General features: G+C 41.5%; 1 protein-coding gene across 1 annotated transcript in view; it reads right to left on the bottom strand.

Annotated features, from left to right (window-relative positions):
* The window catches only part of Slc16a12 (solute carrier family 16 member 12), a 74,830-nt gene that overhangs the window by 15,822 nt on the left and 37,511 nt on the right, over window positions 1-21,497 (bottom strand). Inside the window, exon 2 of the mRNA XM_005063673.4 lies at window positions 3,376-3,623. Within this exon, the coding sequence (XP_005063730.1) occupies window positions 3,376-3,485 (110 nt within the window). The 5' untranslated portion in view covers window positions 3,486-3,623. The remainder of the gene's footprint in view (window positions 1-3,375; window positions 3,624-21,497) is intronic.

Genomic DNA, 21,497 nt, shown 5'->3' with positions numbered 1-21,497 from the left:
GGATGAAGAATGAGAGGGGATAGAAATGGAAGGGAAGGAGGAAGGAGGGAGAAAGGGGGAGCCACACTGACTGGAATGTAAGGAAGTGAAATGGTCCAATAGGAAAAGAAGAGGAAGAGGGGCTGGGAGCTCCAACAGATGAGCATGCATGGATGTGAGCTGAGGCAGGGACATGAAGCATCTGGTCACTCTCTGAAGAGAAAGAGTCAGCAGGATCGGGTGCAGAAGGTGGCAGTGCGGGAGCACAGAGGAGTTGAGGGACAGATGGCAAGCTACTTTACAATTAGAAACCACAGGCTCATCTCATCACTAGGTCATTTGGGGGAACTGACTATCAACGTGATGGCTCTTGTGACTTTGTTGTTGTTGTTGTTGAAGTTTTTACCTTGTTTTTCACTCGCTGCTTTCCTGAACTGAATTGTCTAGTTGCGTCCGTGAAACTTTGGGTATTAAAATCAAAGACACGAGCTTCATGTCTGGACACATGAGTGCCTTAGCCGGAGGGAAAACGTTTAATGACCACATCCGTCATTCCAAGCATTTCTACGATCATGACATTCAGGAAGATGGATTATGTCATTCAGAAGAGGACCAAGTTACAAATGACAAAATAAAACTAAAAGGAATAATGTGGTCATATTCCACCTCTTTATAAAGGGGAGAAATGACTGGAGCTTTCCAGATGGTGGAAGTCCGGATTGTAAGATTTAAAACCCAGTGGTGATCTTACAGAAATTGAATTCCAACAGGAGCACACATGCTGTGGATTGTGTGGTTGTTGTCTGGGATGCCTGTGCAATAACAGGAGTCAGGAAAGCAAAACTCCCATTCCAGAGTCATAGCACGGGCAACCAGTCATCGAGGAAAATTTGTGATCTCCCAGGGCCTCAATTTCATCATCTATAAGTCAAGCATTTTTGCAAGCATAATTCACAAAAGTCAGAATGATGAGTCTCATGACATCTCTTCAGTCCTTGAGGGTTTGATAGGGTCTGTTCACAAAAATGTGGGAACAAAACACAGCAAGCATTATCTCTGATAACCAAAACTGCTTTCTTAAAGATGATTCGACTCCACTGGTCAACACACTGGCGGTGTCAGTTTCATCACTGCTTTAACACTGTCCTCGCTATTACAAAACTGATTGCTAATACTTGGCTTGGTAAAGAGATATCTAGGTTGATTTAGTTATCTGTTGAGTCAGCTCAAGTACTGGGGCATTACAGCCTAGTAGTCAAAATCACTGTCTCATACCATGACTAATCCTGCAAATGTGGTGGAAACAAGTGTATAAAAACTATTTGAAAGCACGCCAACAAGCACAAAGTAAGTGCTCAGTAAAGTTAGCAATCCTTTTTTTTTAAACCCCAATTGTTCTGAAAAGACTTAGAAAAAGCTGCAAAACTCCTTTAAAGAACTCCAGAAACTCATTTCAAATAAGTTGATTTGGACCCAGAAACTCTAGGCAAAAACAAGTCTCTGACCTATGATATTAATTTGTTTGGATATTTAAATAAAATGTTTGCTTCTCAAGTATCCACTCATGTTGTCAGTATAGGAATATAATTTATGTAATTGCATTTTAAATGTGATTCTTACATGGACAATGTATTTTAATAAGGAAAAAGAAATAATCAATGCATATTAATAATTAGATGACATAAACAATAATGACTGTTTCCATAGATTGTAGAACTTTAAAATTTAAAATTTACAAAGTACAAGTCCATAGCTGAAGTAGGACTTTTAAATGACTTGGATCATAATTATAGCATTGTCTATAACAGCAGAATCCAGAAAACAATAGAAAATCCCATCGTGAACACACGTGTATGATAGATTTTAAGCAACAGTTTTTTCAGTGAGTTATAACCATGTTTATTGATATGGAACAATCTCAAGAGAAATTATTAAGGGGGTCAGAACCCCCCTTATGACCCTGTATCCAAATAACCCTGCTTGTGTCGATAACAAGAACATACATTTGTGTTAGGCCAAGGCTGAGGGAACTTCTTGTTTTAATTTTGAGACTTAACTAAAAAAAATACCGCTAATGTTAGTTTTTAGGCAGTGGAATTGAATCAGGAAGCAAGGAAGAAAAATACATGTTTCCAAAGTACTTAAATGCTACCATCTGAATGCAAGATATTTTGTTTTGAAATGTATTTTTAATAGAAAATCAAAGCATAATTGTCCTGTAGACATTGATTATCTATGACACAGATTACCCTGGCTTCCTTTTTTTTTTTTTTTTTTTTTTTTTGTTCTCATCTCCAGTTCCCTTTGCTGCTTCTTGGTTTGTGACATTTAGACAGGCTGGCTACATCACCACACATTCTCATTTGCCTTTATTCTGCTCTAGCATTCTTCCCTTGGCCTCTCCTGTTGACCCAGTCTGCTCTTCCGGGTTCGAACTAAATTCTTGGCAGGTTAGGAGTGGTGAGGAAGGGCAGACACTGATGCAGGTTGAGACATATTTCTCCTTTATATTTTCCAAATTCTTTCCATCCTTTAGAGCTTCAATATGGGGACAACTTTTTTTTTTTTGAGACAGCTTCTCTAGAAAGCTTGTCCTGAACTTCCAGGCCTGAATTTGTCTTTCTCTTATGCAACTAATAGAAGTTTGCACTTAAAAGAAGTTACACCAAAGAATTCCTTTTTAATTCTACAACCTAGTCACACTCAGAATACAGAAGAAAATCAGACTCAATATAAAATTATTTTGAAAAAAAATCCATGATTTAGGCCAGATGGTGGTGGCACACGCCTTTAATCCCAGCACTCCGGAGGCAGAGGCAGGCAGATCTCTGTAAGTTTGAGACCAGCCTGGTCTACAAGAGCTAGTTCCAGGACAGGCTCCAAAGCCATACAGAAACCCTGTCTCAACTCCTCCCCAAAATCCATGATTTATTAGGACGTATAACCAACAAACCTTAATGGTGGCAAATATAAACACCTACACTACATCTGTTGACAGACAGGTATCAATATCTTCATGATGATATCAAATAAAGTTATTAGTGCAAATATTTTTATACTATCTAGAATGTACTGTCAGAGAAGAGAAACTCAGTTCCATTTGAACAAAAGTGGGAAAGGAGCTATCACATGCATATCACAAGTATTCATTCATAAACATATGAAGTGGGCTAGTTGGATATTCAGTATATTGAGTACCAGGCCTCTGAAAGAAAAACAAATGAGCAAACAAGGATGAAAGAGTCACTGTTTTCTTTTTGTTGTTGTTTTTTTTAGTTGTTCTTCTTTTCAACCTAAAATCCAGCTGCAAAGCAAAAGATACATGAGCAGCCCCACACACACATATGAAATGACATGAGCTCATCCTTAACAAATCAAGAGGAAAGATCCACTTACCTGGTAACTGCCCGGGTACAGATGGTAACAAGGAAGCAGCCAGCCACTATCATCCAGCCCCAGCCTCCATCTGGAGGGGATGCCGACCCAACTCTAGTTATCTTCGCCATGGTTTCTATTCTGGTTTTCTTCTCTTTCCAAGTTACTTCAGTAGTACGTTATAATCATGAAAGTTTACTACCCAGTAACTTCCTGATAACATTCAAAGTTGGTACAGGATGCTACCTGGCACAGGGGTTACTGGCCATCTAAAGTGAAAACAAGGGCATACTTTTATTCCATTGTCATGTCCAAAGGTGCATTTTCACCTGATAAGTAATTATTACTCTCCTATTAATATGATTACTTATAACTATGAATACTGAGACATGGTAAAGACTGGTAGCTGTCCTTTTTAAAAAAATTCTTTAAATGTAAAACTGGTTTTTTTTTCCACAATCCTTGAGAAGTTGCCATTCCTTCAGAAAATGAAAGTGACAACATGATAAACAGAGGTCTCCTGTGAGTCAAAGTTACCCTGAATGACCATAGCTAGCACAGGGAGGACTATAGCACAAGGATGACCATAGCACAGGGATGACCATAGCTCAGGGATGACCACAGCGCAGGGATGACCATAGCTCAGGGATGACCACAGCGCAGGGATGACCATAGCTCAGGGATGACCACAGCGCAGGGATGACCATACTCAGGGACGACCATAGCGCAGGGATGACCATAGCTCAGGGATGACCACAGCGCAGGGATGACCATACTCAGGGACGACCATAGCGCAGGGATGACCATAGCTCAAGAACTATCCTCCCCAGGACTAGGGAAGGCAAAGCAACACTTCTGGGAGCATTCAACCCCAATACAGTTCTCCCGAGAAGCACAATCCTCGGAAAGAATGCTACTCTCCCCCTTTCACAATGGTGATGCTTCTGCTCAGAGGAGACTCCCTTAATGCTGCTGCATCCAGACACATATGGCAATGGGAATCTCAGCAGACTTCAAATGATATAGTTAGACACTAGCCCTGGAGATTTCAAATCATTTCTGTCAACATGATGTCCACACAATGCTAAAATGTGACAAAGGAAGAGAGAAGGGGACTCCACAATGTTAGAATTATGGTTAGTCTTGATCACAAAAAAAATGCATTCAAGTTTCTCTCAAAGCAGGTCAGTTAATAGATATGTCTTCCTGAAGAAACACGCAGGTTTAACACAGTGATGCTAGCTTCCTGGAAACTTTGAAGTAGCCAGCCATTCCTAACATATTAACTTGAGCATTCTTGTAAATGATTAACCCATCCGATATTTGCCAAAAAACAGCAGGGAAATCTTTTACTGACTCACCAGTATGTCTAAAACTATAACAAACAAAGCACTGCCATCATGCAACTCTTCTCTAATTTACTGCATTTTTATATCAACCAATAAAACATAATGTATGTTTCTATATTATTGTGTGTGTATATATGTATATATTTTTTCTGGCTTCAGAAAGATTTTCTCAATCAGAAACTGTATTAGAATGTTCTTCTGAAACTATCCCTTTGAGTACAAACTGGAATTTAGTCCCAATTCACTTCCTCCTCTTGTTGCTTTAAAGAATTTCATCACTTGCAAAAGGCTGCTAACACTCAGTAAAGCTCCAAACTTTGGGAGGGGTGCATCTCTTTCCTGTTACCCTCCACGGAGTTTTCTAAAGTGGCCTCCTTTATCTGTAGAAAATGCACAAATTCATACATCGGCAGCCAGCTGAAAGGAAGCTGGAACCCAGCTTTGGAAGCTCTGAACAGTCATTTTCCACTGCCTCCCTCCCCCCACATCTCCTGTTCCCAGTGTCTTCTCTGTCAGCGGTATGTTTTCTCTCTGAGCGGCACAGCCATGAGTAAAGCGCTACGATGGAAAACTGCCAAGAGGGGAATCATGGTAACCGTGTCCAAGCGGCCCTATTCAGGGGTGTGACCCTATTCACTCCCTCTCTGCCACCATTTCCTAACTTATAAAAACAGGACACTGAACTACTGAGACCTTGTCTCTAATTCAGGTAGCCTGTTGTGGTAAGTCAGCTTTTTGTCTCAGTGGCAGATGAGAAAAACAAGTTCAGTGAGGAAAAGTTGATGATGGTTCATGGTTTTAATCCATGGTTGACTGGTTTCACTGCTTAAAAGGCAGAGTCTCCTGTGAGGCAGAACAGTATAGCAGGGAGGAGCAATAGACCAAAGTGACTCATCTCATATTGCCCAGGAAGGAAGGGAGGAGAGAGAGAGAGAGGGAAAGAGAGAGAGAGAGAGAGAGAGAGAGAGAGAGAGAGACAGAGAGACATAGAGGGAGAGAGGGAGACAGAGAGACAGAGACAGACAGAGACAGAGAGAGAGAAAAATACAGAGACAGAGACAGAGACAGAGAGACAGATAAAGAGAGAGACAGAGAGACAAAGAGAGAGACAGAGACAGAGAGAAAAATACAGAGATAGAGAGGCAGAGACAGAGACACACATAGAAAGAAAAGACAGAGACAGAACACGATGCCTAGTAACATGCTTCCTCCTCCTACTTTCTACCTGCTAAGAGCCCATCCAGTTATGAACACATTAATGAATTAAACTACTGATAAAGTTAGCACACTCATGAGCCAATCACTCCATAGGCACTCTGGCTGGAACCAAGCTCTAAACATAAAAGCTTCATTGGAGGATACTTCATATCCAAACCAGAACCCTGAACTAAGTACATCCTTATTATATATGTCTCCTCGTAGGGTGAGCATTGCTTGTAAACTCTAATTCTTTGCTAGTATTTAAGAAATATGAACTTTGTTATTCTGACTGTATATAGTATTCTGGATATACAGGCAATATTTTTGAAATAACTCATGATAAGCTCCCCTTTTTTCAAACAAGTTTCTCTCAGTGCTCCTTTTCTATCATTAGGACTAAGGCAGAAGCACACAGATATAGGCAAATGAGAAGACAAGTCCTGTCTAGAATAGTTGTATTTACAGGAACGAGCCATGGACCATGTTGTGGGGAAATTGCCACCCTGGAGAAAGGCAAAGTAGCCACAGAATTAAAGGGGTGAGATTTTTTAAAGTAAAGAGTGGCAAACTTGCCAGGCATTGGTGGCACATGCCTTGAATCCCAGCACTCGGGAGGCAGAGGCAGGCAAATGAATCTCTGTGAGTTCGAGGCCAGCCTAGTCTACAGAGCAAGTTCCGGGACAGCCTCCAAAACAATACAGAGAAACCCTGTCTCGAAAAACGAAACAAAAAAGAAAAAAGAAAGAAAGAAAAGAGTGGCAAATTGCCCACATTTCTCTGCATGCCACAGGGATGTGTTGAGGTGACAAGAGAATTGCACATTAACTTAGAGGGGAAGCTGTAATAAGAAGGTTGTATCTAACTGTGGGAAAACACAGCTTTACTAGGTACTCTGTGGTGGGTTTAAACAAAAAGAAACAAGGACAGTGTCTACTTGTTGTCCCTCCAATCCACGACCTATATGTTCACCTGTATTTTCAATGAAGACACAGACAATAAACAGATGACACAAGCCAAGACCATGGCAAAGAGAAGAATGACTCTGTGGCAAACACATGACTGATCCTGAAGGACTCTCATAGGAAGACGGGGAATTATTCATGTTCCGACTGAGTACAAACCAGAAACCCCCCAGGAGCGGATGTCAATACCTAGAATCATTTTACATTGAGATGTGAGAGACCCAAAGGGTTCTTGCTGACTAACTCTGCACAGCTTGTGAGAACCTGACAAATACAACCTCCACCATCGTTGTGACATCATGTGCTCCCACCTAGACCAGGCACTGCTAAGGGGGAAAACCCAAGAGAGATTCCTTACAAGTAGCCAAACCTTAGACATAGCTGAATAATGCACAAAAAGGACAGCTTGTTAAAGATGGTTGACTTTTAAAACAGATATGATTTACATATGCTAAAACACACTTTCTAAAGATTTATTTCATTATTGATTCATGTGTACGTGTGTGTGTGTGTGTGTGTGTGTGTGTGTGTGTGTGTGTGTTGTATGTATGAGTGCAGTGCTTATCAAGGTCAGAAGAGGACATCTGATCCCCTGGAACTAGAGTTACAGGCAGGAGTGAGCTGTCATGTGGGTGCTGGGAACTGAACTCTGGTCCTCTGGTAGAATAGTCAGTGCCCTTAACTGTTGAGCCATCTCTCCAGGTGCCAAAACACACAATCATTTTAAAGACTACATTTCAATGTGTTTTGCAAATGTATGCATTTGCCTAAGTACATGACTATAATCAAGACAGAACATCTTACCACCAACTAATGGTCCCATCATGCTCCCTGGCATTTTACCACCAACTAATGGCCCCATCATGCTCCCTGGCAGGAACATGTTCCTTCCATCATGCTCCCATGCACTAAATCAAGCATGAGGTTACCACTGAGTTGCTTCTGTCTGTATAAACTAATTTGTCTGCTAAGAATTTCATACAGTGGGGCTGGAGAGATGGCTCAGCGGTTAAGAACACTGACTGTTCTTCCAGAGGTCCTGAGTTCAATTCCCAGCAACCATATAGTGGCTCACAATCATCCATAATGACATCTGGTGCCCTCCTCTGGCATGCAGGTGTATATGCAGGCAGAACACTGTATATATAATAAATAAATCTTTAAAAAGAGAATTTCATACACTCTGGGATTTCTTTAGTTCAAGAGTTTAACCTTGGACAGCATCCATTTTAAGCATATGTTCTGCCACTGTCTGACGACACCTTGAGCTTCGTTCTGTTTGCTTTGACCATAGCTGATTCTATCTCATCTCTTCTTAGTAGTCGGTACCGTGGACACATTGCAGTTTGCTTATTCATTCACCTATGATGGACATTAGTGTTGACTCCGCTTTCAGATCATTAAAAATGAAACTTTGAACAATGGTGTACAAGTGTTTAGTGGACACGTGTTTATTTTCTATAGTAAATTTCAAGGAATGAAACTGCCGAGTCTTACAAAAATGTACACCTATAAGAAAAAACAGCCAAACTACTTGAGATGGTTGTGTGACACTGTCAATGGCATTCTGCCTTCTGGTTACCTCTCAGTCTTAGAAATGCTTGGTGCTGAGATACGCTTATCTTAAGCTATCCCAGTGTGTAGTAATACTCCCATTTTAGTCCTTATTAATGCTCTTAGCTGCTTTTCACAAAACATTAACTATTCATAAATCTTCCATATGGAGCACCTATTAAACCACTAAGCTCTCAACTTTACTGAGATTAAGAATTATTTATTCTAGATATGAATTCGTATACTGCAAATATTTTCTCACTCTTTATGGCATGTTCGTTTTTTAGTGCTACACTTTGAAAAAAGGTTATTAATTTCAATTAACTGGAATTTACTGCCACTACTCTTATATTTAATTCTATTTTATGTCAATGATAAGCAATTACAAATTGGAGTTTAGGAAATGGAGAGATGGCTCAGGGTTTAAGAATACTGGCTGCTCTTCCAGGGGACCTGGATTTTACTTCCAGAACTCACATGATGGTTCACAACCATCTTTAACACCAGTTCTAGGAATCCAACCTCATTTGGACATAGAAGCACCAGGAACACATATGGAATACAGACATACATGAAGACAAAATGCTCATACACATAACAATAACGTTTTTAAAGATTTATTTCAAAGTTGGAGTTAAAATGCTACCTTATAAGCTCTGAAGAATTAGAAATGCTTGTGAATCAATTTACTATATAACATGTATACACATATTACTGAAAAACTGAAAACTACAAACAGCACTGAGATAAATTTAAGGAGTCCAGAGGCAGAGAAATAGACAAGCCATGCTTACTGATTACAAGACTTGGAGAGTATCATCCCTTCCAAACTGACAAATCATTCCAATGAAATCCCAACCAAAATGCCAATAGTCTCTTTTTAATAGAGAAAGACAAGCAGATTCTAAAATCTGTAAGAAAATATGACAGCGCTACAAAAGCCAAAAGAATTTTTAAGAGAAAGAATTGGAGCTAGAGAGTTGGCTCTGAAGTTAACTGTGCTTGCTGCTATTACAGAGGACCTGGGTTCAGGTCCTAGCGCCTACACAAGTGGTGCTAGCTCCCACACAGAGTGGTCAGTAACTCCAGTACCAAGGTATCTGGCACCTGTTTCTGGCCTCTGCTGGCATCAGTCACCCATGTGATGTCAAGACACGCATGCAGGCAAAACACTAATGCATATAAAATAAAAATAAACACTTTTTTTTAAAGAGTGAATGCAGGTTCACTACCAACTGATTTTAAAGCCTATTCTAAACCAAAGTAAACAATATCACGTGATGCTGCCAGTTAGATCATTAGAGCAGAATAGACTAACTCATGGGGGAAATAAACCCAGGGCCTTAAATCACACCATCTGCAGATTAACTCTGAATGGACAACAGATATGAGCACAAAAGTAAAAACTATAAAACTGCCAGAAGAAAATGGGAAAATTCTTTAAAATCTGGGGATAGATATTTTTTAAGAAAGGTCACAAGCCAAGCGTTTGCGGTGCACACCTTTAATCCCAGCACTCAGGAAGCAGAGGCAGGTGGGTCTCTGTGAGTTCGAGGCCAGCCTTGTCTACAGAACGAGTTCCAGGCCAGGCTCCAAAGCAATACAGAGAAACCCTGTCTCGAAAAACAAACAAACAACAACAACAACAAAAACACAAGCAATGAATTTCCCATTCTTACCTTCACTTATAAGTCAGACTTGTGAAGAATTTACATTTATGACAGAAACAAATTGTAAGGTTTCAGAGTAGATTGTATTGCTGCTGTTTCTGCACTTGGAAGGCATTCTCTGGGGGTATAACATTCATAGTGTTTAGGGTGTTCCATCTGAATCTGGTCTTTCTAGATCGGCCTGTTTGTGTAGAAGCAGGAGGAAGTATCTATACTTGGTCTTGGATGTATCCTTTTGGCTTTGTGTCCAGGCATCTGGAGCAGTGCCTGGCTCCATTTGCTAAGCCAGGCTAACTGTAGGTCTCTCATGAATATTCACCGAGGCACACCTTGCCTCTCAGTCACATTTTGCACTCATTTTAAACGAGTAAATCTAGCCCAGCCAAGATCCAAGGTTCATTTAATGTTCTGGCCTTTGGCTAGGAAACGCCAAGGGACTGTATACTATTAAAGGGCAAATTTCCAAGTATTTTAGGAGAGAATTTCAGAAGAGCCTCTGAGCCTTAACATCCATGCAGCCATGCTCAGCTGGTGTCTTTACACACTCTCATCCAGGGGCAAATTCATACCCAGGGACTGATACAGAAGGAAGTTATTAGAAAACAGAAATTCCTGTCAATTTGGATAGGCTTTAGCTAGGCCCACACTGTTATTGTCAACTTAGAGTCCTTGGTGTTAGGTATGTGCCTTTAGCTGAACATGGAGTTACTTATTATTGTTGTTTAATGACTTTCCTCATGGGTCACGGCAAAAAAAAATGCTATTCTTGGGTAAAGAAAGACTATTGTTTTGCCCTCCCTTTCTTCCTGTCTGCTTCTCTCTCATTAGTCCTCAGACAGATCCTAGTAACAAGCAAACAACTACCAGCTTCCACCAGAAGGCTTTGGATGTCTGTCAGAGACCTTTGGGCACTAAATTGCAACACTGACCTTTGCAGAAGGAGCTGCCACAGTTTCTCCATTGTGTCTGGTATTTTGAAGCTAGAAATACTATATATAAAACCCAGAACAAACACCCGAGTGATCCGCATGGCATTTGATCCACAGAAAGGAAAGAGCAGGGACAACTGGTGTTTCCACCAGGACAGAAAGCAGAATATCTCCCCACCCCTTCAGCCCCTGACGCACACAGTCTGTGACTCCAGGCAATGGCAGACAGTGTTTATTTCTAAGCTGACTACAATGTAGTTCAATAGCAAGAACTTGTCCCAGATCTCCATTTCTTTTCTCTCTTATTTGGAGAACTAGAGTAAGTGGGTGCCCTGAGCAGAATCTTCTTTGGGACATCGATGGCATAAGACTGATGGGGATATTGAGATCAAGATGGTGGATATGGAGACAGACATTACACCCTAAGTATAGGCAAAATGCCTGGCATGAAGCTGGTGCTTTGTATTCCTGCAGTCCAGCAAACAATCTTTCATCTAGCTCAATGTTATCCTGCACACTCTCTAACCTCAGTTTACACAGTTGCAGAATATGGAGTTATTAAGTCAGATCACATTACGCAAAAGGCATCTTGGTTCCAGAGGAGAACCTGGGGTTTGAGATGTATTGCACAAGGCCCTTTTATTTTCTTTTTTGATCACTAGGAAGCCTGTTATTGAAGAACAACTGTACAGCCTGTCTATACCACATTTCGTCAGTCTGTAATTGCTATGCGCTGTCATATTCTTGAGACAGGAGGGACAGTGAGTCAAATATTCTAGCTAGCTAGAAGTTAACCCTTTGAATTATGGAGTATTGAGAGAACTGTTGTCTGGAAGTGAACCCAAGTTGGTAGCTGAAAACAACTAGTAGTCAATAAGCATTGCACTTCTCCAACTCTGATGTCTGAGCATCTTCTCAAATCACATAGGCACGTGGTACAAGGAGCTTGAGAAATGGGGTAAGACTTCACCCATCCTTTGTCTGTGCTATGTAGTCACTGTAGCCAGCCTTCCCAGAAGTCGTGAAGCGCTAAGTGACTACATCTCACTGGGAACACAGGGCAAGTCCAGGCTCTGGCAGCAGACTGGGGGCGAGCACGCCTAGAAGGGACTCCACTGCCAGCCAGGCTTCACATCTCTTTCCTTTTCCAGAGCGGTTAAAAGGGAGCATGGGCCTTGAGGGCTCACCTGCAGAGCCTGGCATGCTGCCTGCTGGCTGCCCCACATTGCACAGGCCATCAAATTCCACAGGCCCTCGGAGATGTTTATTTTTGTGTTCTGCAGGCTCTGTTCACTGCTTGAGCCACAGCGGGTCACACAAAGGACAAGGTGTAGCCGAGACTGAGAACAGAGTGCAGTCACTTCTCTTCTTCCCTTCTTCCCGCGCCCCAAGACCCAGAACCCAAACTTCCTTCTTGAAATGAAGAAGTTAGAAACAATTTCACAAGCCTTTTTTCAAATCTGGCTTAGTCCCCTTTCTTCCATTCCTCGTAAGAACAGTTAGGAATGAATCCTTTGATTCCACTTTCTGGTTTCAGACCCCACGTAGTCTTGTCACAATAAACATCTCAGAACTAGGTCCCAACTTTTCTGTATGTGAGTATGATCCATGCTTTCAAAAATATGCCCTTAGCCAAACTGGAAGTAGTCATTATTATTATTAACACAAATTACCTGATGGGATGTACAAAGACATCAGGTAAGGTGACCCTCATATTTTCAAATAAGTTGTGTTTTATGGGAGCTCACTAAGGCATTTCTATACATCTGAAAATCATGGCGATGAGTAGTGCATTCCACTGACTGACAACACTGCACATATGTGTGGATTTTCAGTCCCTAGACTAGTTTATTCGTCTCTCAGGCATGAGACTTCCAGAACAGACACCCCACTCTTTATGCAAGACAGCCTTGGAGAATATGGTTTCTTACTGCTTAACAACATATAAGGTCCAACAGGAACTAGGAAGTGGGAGAAAATTCAACAAAGGTGCAATTCACAAAGGTATGGGCAGTTGAAAACCCAATAAAGGTGACAGAAACAACCAATCGCTGTTGTCGCATGGTGCCTGAGAAGGCAAAGGAGCTTGGTGTGTCGCCGTAGAAGCTCCTGGGGGGGAAAGGGATGCATCCACTCTACAACATGTGATGGTGAAACAGTGAAGGAAATATATGTGTGTGCCATCCCCAGGGTCCTCCTGCCCTCAGAATGCCAGGGTGGGGTCTTCCAGCCCAGTGAGACCCCAGCTGATGCTGTCCATGCTGCCAGCTTCCAGAGCGGAGAGCAGGGTAGAAATTGGATGGCAATTGTAGAAACCAATGGAAATCACAGTAGTATCACTGCGGGGCTGATTTGCCTTGCACACACTAGGGCTGTAGTGGTGCTCAATCTCACACTTACGCTACAAGTCTCTGCAGTTACTGAGTTGGATCTGTCGGTGTTCTGAACACAAAACTTACTTGTGAGACTAGCCTCCCCACTCTCTGTGGGACATAGGCACTCCATGGGCTTCAGCCAGCTGTCACCTTCAAACCTCAACTTCTGTGCCTCACCTTTCGGCCAAGCTGCAGGTTTCTTATCAGTCAGTAAGGTGCCTTGAATGCACTTGTCCAGAGAAGCACGAGCTAGTCATTTCTGGGAATTACTTTTAGCTCTTCCACAGTTTATAAGTGTGTATAATACCTTCCGATTATTCTCTCCCTACACCCTCTCTCATCTCTCCCAACCCCATCATCCTCTTCTCCTTGTCAGTCCCTTTCCCAGATTCATGAATTCGAAAATAAAAAGAATCCCAAATTCCTCTAAACAAAATTCTCCTCCCTCAGCTCAGGTATAAAACTGTTCAGTGAGGCCTTTAAAGCCATGTTACATACATATGAATGTTACATACATACATACATATGATGTCACACTGATGGGGGATGTCCTACTAGTTAACCATATGGCACTTCTTTATTCTTTGTGAAACTCTCTGTGTGTGTGCGTGTGTGTGTGCACGCATGTGTGTGTGCTCTCCACGGTGTGTGTGTGGAGGTCAAAGAACACTTTGAAGGAGGCAGTTCTCTCCTCACTACCTTGAGTCCAGCGATTGAACTCAAGTCTTCAGCCTTGAGGCGAGTGCCTTTACCCCCTGAACCATCTCATCAGTACATTTTTAAGCACATGGAGCACTGCTCCACCATGAGGTTGGTCATGTTTGCCTCTGCAACAAAATTCAGGGACGAGTTATAAAGTCACTTGGCTTTCCAAAACTCTCCCGCCATATCCCTTAGGATTACTGATCCCTCTTTAATAGACTTGAACTCCACTTGTAAGTCAAAATACATGGGAAAGCATGTAACAAAAAATTTCATATATTAACAAATGCTAATCCTGCCCCTATAGTATCAACAGACACATTCTCCATCTTTATTTATTTGTTTCAGTCATTTCATAATCTAAAAGCAAGAGATGCTGGCATACAGTCTTTTTGTAGGTGCTCAAAAATAATTGCTTAGCTAGAAGCTGAGGATGTAGCTTAATTAAAAAGCACTTGGACTGTATGCAAAAGTTCTCTGAGTTTGATACCCACCCACCCACAGCACCCCCACACCTTAAATAAGTTACTATATCAAATAGTAGCATGCTTAAACATTACTAGTAAATAAGTATCTTTAATATTTTACAATATTTGTTAGAAAATAACTGAAAACTGACATTTTTCTTATAGTATCAAAAGGAAAAACTGAAAGACCCAATACATTCATCCATTGTCAGTTTTCCACTATTGTGATAATACAAAAGAGTCAAATAGTGCTGGGGAGAAACAAAAAGATCCAGGAGTGGTGTGTCCCTTCAATATTTCAGTGATGTTTTGCTTCACTGCAGCGTATAACTGCTTCTCTCATTTGAACTGCACATGGAAATTCTTTACAGGAAAATTAGGTGAAGTACATATGTTTCTATTTCTTTCCTTTTGATGATTTTTTCCTAAGTGCTGTATGGATGATTGATATGTCCAACCATAAATTAGGATAAAGCCTTATAAATTACAGTTATGAGAATCATAACAACACACTAAAAGGTACATATATATTGGGCTCAACTCAAAAAGAGAATACACAATGTATATTCTATAAATATACATGTATAAATACATGGGCACAAGATAGAAAAAGGAAGGAAGGAAGAAAGGAAGGAGGGAGGAAGGGAGGGAAGGAAGAACTGAAAAACCGTAACACCAAAGGGACAGCATTGGGTTGGAGCAAGCATCTTCAAAGTTCTGCAAAGTGACTGAGGGCTTGAATCATATTTTTTTTTGGTTTTTCGAGACAAGGTTTCTCTATGGCTTTGGAGGCTGTCCTGGAACTCACTCTGTAGACCAGGCTGGCCTCGAACTCACAGGGATCCGCCTGCCTCTGCCTCCCGAGTGCTGGGATTAAAGGCGTGTGCCACCAACGCCCGGCTGAATCATATGGTTTTAAAAGTAGTCATTCCATGATTCCATGAGATAGATACATGGCTACAGAAAGTCCTTGGCTGTTGCAAAAGCTATGACCTGGATGGCTGCCTAGGCTACACTCTGAGTTCACGAAGAGGAGGTGACCATATTGTTTTGGGATCAATTATGTACCCAAAAGTTTTAAGTCTTTTTCTTAATTTTTAATAGCCTGAGAGAGAGAGAGAGAGAGAGAGAGAGAGAGAGAGAGAGAGAGAGAGAGAGAGAGAGAGAGAGAGAGAGGGAGAGAGGGAGAGAGGGAGTGTCCACCCTAGCTTGAGATGTCTGAAGACATCTGATCTTCTTGAGAGACAGTTGAGGTGTCAAGGCAGCCAGGGTTTGCCTGTGCATTGACTTGAGAGAGGTTAAATAAAAGATTAAAATAATAAAGAAGTTTGTATTGTGGCTCGCAGATGTAATCTTAACACTCAGAGCTGAGGCAGGAGGGTTGCTATGAGTTCAAGGCAAACCTCAGTCACAGAATGAGCCCCAAATCTACTCACACTAGAATGTAAGAATCTGTCTAAAACAACAGACATAAAAATAAAAAGGCCAGTGGCAGAAGACTCAACAGGGAAAGGTGCTTGCCACCCCAGATCTGACCACTTGAGTTTAATCCCTGATAACACAAAGGACCGAGTTCTATGGGTCGTCTGCCTCAACATCCACACCACAGCACACACGAGCCTCCCTCCTTCTGCACAAACACAGGATCAATACAAATTCAAAATTTTAGAAATTGGCTTGTGGCTTGCTACAACCTGTTTGGCAGGGGATATGCACAAAGACAGATATGGGAGGGCTTGTATGAATGGAATAAAAGGTTTATTCCAGTTTGGTCTTCGACTAACATCTTCCAAACTGCTTTCCTCTTATAAAGTGATGCAATATTTGGTGAGTAAATAACACAGAGGGCAAGTCCACTCGAGGACAGCTGCCCCTCACACAATGAGAATGCTATGTTCTCTTAGCATTTTAGGTTCCCATGAGGAAATCACTTTGGTTTCTTTGATGAACTTCTTCAGAAAATGCCGATAATGGAAAAAATAGTCTCACTGCGAGCTAAGTGATAAGAACAAGTTAATGTTTGCAAGATGTAAATAGGTAAAAGCTGAAATCACACTGAATAAATTTCTGATTTGTTTTTGGCCTTGAATGGGCAGCAGTCCTGTCTCTTTCAAATGCTACAGCAGGCTTTGGGACTTTAAGGTAATCTGAGGAGAGTGAATGAACATTTTGATTTCTGGCAAATAACCATCTGCAGCACTGAAAAGCACAGTTTAGGCTCTAATCCCTCACATCTTTAGCCCTCACTTTGCACCCAGAAAAGACCCCCAGATTATGCAAATTTAATTTACTGAGCCTCATTTCCCAAAATTGATACCAATCAAAACAGCTCAACAATGGCCAGCAAATGGCCACGGTTTACACTGTCAATCTAATACTCTTTCTTCTCAGGTGCACTCCAATGACTCGTGTCCAATGACTTTTCCCCCAGATTGCATGCTAACAAATATAAGCCCCCACTTTTCAATGGATGACTGACTTGTCTCAATAGGGAACATTACAGTCAGACCTATAACCAAGAGTGAGAAGCCCTAGTTAAGAATCTAGCAGTAGAGAAGAGTAAATCAAAAAGAAAGAGGGAAAAGGACCCAGAAAATTTAACAGTTTGAACCCATTCTTTCCAGAAGCAAACACATCTGGCACTTTATTACCCTGACTGCCAAGCTGGGCTGCAGGTGTGACACACTGGTCTCTACTAGTCCACCCATGCTGCCTAACAAAATACCACGTACTGAAGAGCTGAAATAACTGCAACGTATTTTCTTACAATTCCGAAGAGCAGATTTTCCGTGACTAAAGTTCCAGAAAATTCAGCTCCTGCTGAGAGTTCTTTTTCTGCTTTAGAGACCTCACCTTCTTCTTCTCCACCTGGCATTCCTTGCAGCATATGCATGGGAAAGAGGAAAAACTTGAGTTCCCCAGTATCTCTTCTTACAGAGTGCTGTGGTTTGAACACAGTTTTTCCTTTGGCGTTCATGCCGAAATTTAACCCCCATTATGAGCTATTAAAAAAATGAGACCAGTTAGGATCTTTGAGAAGCAATTAGGGTTCTGCCTTCAGGAATGGATTCATTGAGTGGTGCCATTAATGGCTTAATATCGACATGGGTTACTTCTGGGGTGTGTTTTCTATAAAGCCAGTTTAATTAGGTCTTTCTTACACTCTCTGTTTCTCATTACATGGTGCCTTGTGCTGCCTCAGGACTCAACAAACAGGAAAGCCATCATTAAAAGGTAAGCTCCTCCATCTTGGACCAGAGCCATAAGCCAAAATAAACCTATTTCTTTATAACTTATTGTGCTGGTTAGTTTTAATTGTCAACTTGACACAACCAAGAATCACCTGGGAAAGACAGTCTTGCTCAGGAATTATCTAGATGAAGGTGGTCTGCAGGCTTGTCTGTGGAGTGTATTGAGTGATAGTTGATGTAGGAAGACCCAACTCATAGTGGGCGGCACCATTCCCTAGGCAGGGAATCCTGAACAGTATAAAAGAGGAGAAAGCTAGCCAGGGCAAGTGAGGACGTGTTTACTTTCTCTTTGCTCTCAACTGTGGCTATAAAGCCAGTGGCTGCTTGAGCTTCTGCCTTGACTTTAACAAAATGATGAGCTTGGAATTGTAAATCAAATAAATCCCCTACGTTGTCTTTAGTTAGAGTGTTTGTCACACTGATATGAATAAAAGTAGGGCACTTGCTATGTCTTAGATACTGTGTTTTTGGCAATAGAAAACAAACTGAGACATAAGGAAGCTAATTCCATTAGACCAGGAGCCACCCTTAAGACCTCATTTAACCATAATGACTTCCTTGCAGGCACCATCAGCAAATCAAGTCATATTGGGAGTTAGGGCTTTAGCATATGGAGTTTCAGAGACACAAACATGCAGCCAGTGATAAATTCTTTCAGCTCATGAAGTTTGGAGAGTCCCTGCTGGATGTAGCCTAAAGTCATAGGGCATTTATGGCCACTTACTTACTGCAGTGTGGCTTAGGGTAGTGATGAATTTTGAGGTCAGCCCGCCCTAAAGAGGACAGGAAGCCCTGACTTAATGAAGGGAGTAAATCACTGAGCTGCTGACCAGGACAGAATAAATCAAAGCAATTCTCAAAAGCAAGAGAGGTTTGCTAGGCATAAGTGCTTAAATGGACTCACCACCTGCCCTGGCTTTACACATGTGTGTTTTTATACAGGCTTGCTCATTTAGACCTCACAAGAACCCTCTATGACGCTATAGCTGAGAACACAATTTTGGGACCCACAAATTCCTGCATTTAAACCTCAGCTTGTGCGTTTTTAATAGCACACTCTTTATTAAGTGTCTAACCCTCTCGGAACCCATTTCTCTCACCTGCTAAATGAAGACACATGGGGAACTTAAACCTCCAAAAACTTTTGTAAACAACTTTTTTTCATATCTGGCAATGTGTAAGACCTAAACTATTTAGAAATTTTATCTACTTCCTAGTAGAGTGTTCTTATGTCCTACTATAGAATGGTTTGTTACCTTGTTGCAGGGCGGCACTGCTATGGATCAAAACCCCTGCTCCTCAAGTGATAACCAAATACCTGGCCCCAGGATTCGCAGACATTTAAACTCACAAGTGCGAGAACTATGTAACTTAGCCGATATCTGTAAAGTCAGCTCTGGAACAGCTGATAAGGGATACATGTGTCTCGATTCCTGGATTGCTTTGTATCACAACTGTCATTTTGAAGATGAGTAAACGGGAACAAAGAGACTCCAAGGAGTCTGTTTGAGCCACTGGCTGGCAAGTGGCTCAGTGGCCATGACCTCCAAAGCCTTTGCTCTCAATCCTCACTTTGCCGTCTTCACAAGCAATGAAGGTTCCGTGTAAATAAAAGATAATCTGTTTAAGAAAGCTTCTTCTAAAAATGATTTAGGGCCTGGCATGGTGGTGCACACTTTGATTCTGACACTCAGGAGGCAGAGAGCTCTGTGAACTCCAGGACAGCCTGATCTACATGACAATTATAATAAAATAGTTTTAGAAATGTTTCCACATCAATTGGAAATATTGTGTGTCCGAATGGAAAACAAGCTGAACTTCAAGGGAAATTTAAAATGATCCCTGACCCCAGGAAAGGGGGCCTGCCAGTGTTTGTTTCATGATGGGCACCTCCATAGCCTTATTAACAAGACCAGGAGTGTACACTCATTCCAAAGGACTGGATTAGGCTAGAGCTCAGAGATGCTGGAACAAGAAACTAATATGATAAACACCAGTAGTTCCCAAGCAGGGGTAATTTGACCCTCAGAGAATATTTGGCAAAATGTAGAGACAAATTTGGTGGTCATAATTGGGGTATGAGTCACAGTAAAACATGAGTCAGAGAAAAGAAACCCCGACAAGCACAATATGTTTATACATGGGAAAGCAGAAGCCTAACTAGATTAGCAGGAGCACACTGGAGAAGTCAAAAAATAATGTAAATGGAAACAGCTTTTGCATTTCAAATACCAGTTTGGAGATATCTTGGTATTTAGTAGACAGAAGCGAAGGATGCTGATAAACATCCTATAATGCACAGGACATTCCTGGAAAAATAAGCAAAAAGAACTATATGACTCCCAAGAGTCAATAGCAACATGATTATGAAACTGAAGAAGACACAGAACAGAAAATCACATAACATCAAAAAGAGGGAGAGATGGGGAAATACCACATGTTGGCGCCAGTGCCTCCGTGGACCCCAATTTCATCTGCTCATGATGTCCACTGGCTCCTCCTGCCCCAGGCTCCCAGAGACAGTTTAAATCCCTGTTCTTCATGTATGGGAACCATTCACAGGACTTCCCTTCTGCCTAACTCCAGTAATGGGTTGATGTTACCTACACCCAAAGATGCTTGAGTCAGGCTTAGAGAAGATGAGCTCAGATGGCAGAAGGGAAGAACAGGTCAGTCAGAAGTCACAGCACCTGTAATGCACATGCTTGAGAAGGTATACACGGAGATGCAGATAGAAAGATGGAGAACAATGAGCAGGAAAAAAAAAAACAAATCAGGGTGAAGAAAACCCCAGTAAGTGTAGTATATTTGTGAGCAGGAAAAGGAGAAGCCTAACAGACCCATACAGATGAACGCCAGGAAGGTCAAAATAATCTTGAAAGATGCAACAAGATACACAGTTGTAAAGCAGACTTGCGCACATGTGAGTATACTAATAGTAGTTCATCCTTTAAACAAAAGGGAAATCAATAAAGTGTACAACAGACTCGCCTACAGGACAATCTGATGGCAAACCTTTAAGAATTAATTGCTGCTTCTAGCTGGGCATGGTGGAACATGCCTTTAATGTCAGCACTCAGAAAGCAGGGACATTTTATTGATCAGTGATTGACATGGAAGGACCTAGATCACTGTGGGTAGTGCCACCCTTGGGCAAGTAGTCCTGGGTAATATTAAAAAAAAAAACCTAGCTAGGCAAGCCATGTAAAGCCAGCCAGTGAAGAGCATCCTTGGATAGCCTCTGTTTCTTCAGTTCCTGCTTTCAGGTCCCAACCCTCAATTCCCATCATAATGAACAATACACTGTAAGATGAAAAACGAACAAACAACTTTCCTCTCTGAGTTTCCTTTGGTCATAATGTATGTATTTCAGAAATAAAAATCTAGCTAACACATTATCTTTCCAGGGTTCCATAGACCCAAACAAATGCACTTTATCCCTTTCTACTCAAACATTCTAATAACCAGCAGAGTCAGCAGTCATGTTAGAAGCAGGATGAAGAAGAAAAAGGAGTTTGGAACATGAAGCAGACACATGAAGGGTCCTTCCTTCATGTGATTTTTGTCAAAGTGATTTTTGTCAAAGTAACTATAACAATACCACTGGTTCCTGCAATGCCAAAGCTTCCAGCACAGCATGAGATTAACCTGTCAAACAGTACAGCAAAGTAAACCAGACTTGAG

The sequence above is a fragment of the Mesocricetus auratus genome, unplaced genomic scaffold (assembly GCF_017639785.1).
Source record: "Mesocricetus auratus isolate SY011 unplaced genomic scaffold, BCM_Maur_2.0 Super-Scaffold_4256, whole genome shotgun sequence".
NCBI classification, from domain to species: Eukaryota; Metazoa; Chordata; class Mammalia; order Rodentia; family Cricetidae; genus Mesocricetus; species Mesocricetus auratus.
Note: the sequence above shows the minus strand (reverse complement) of the source record. Positions and strands in the feature narration are given on the sequence as shown.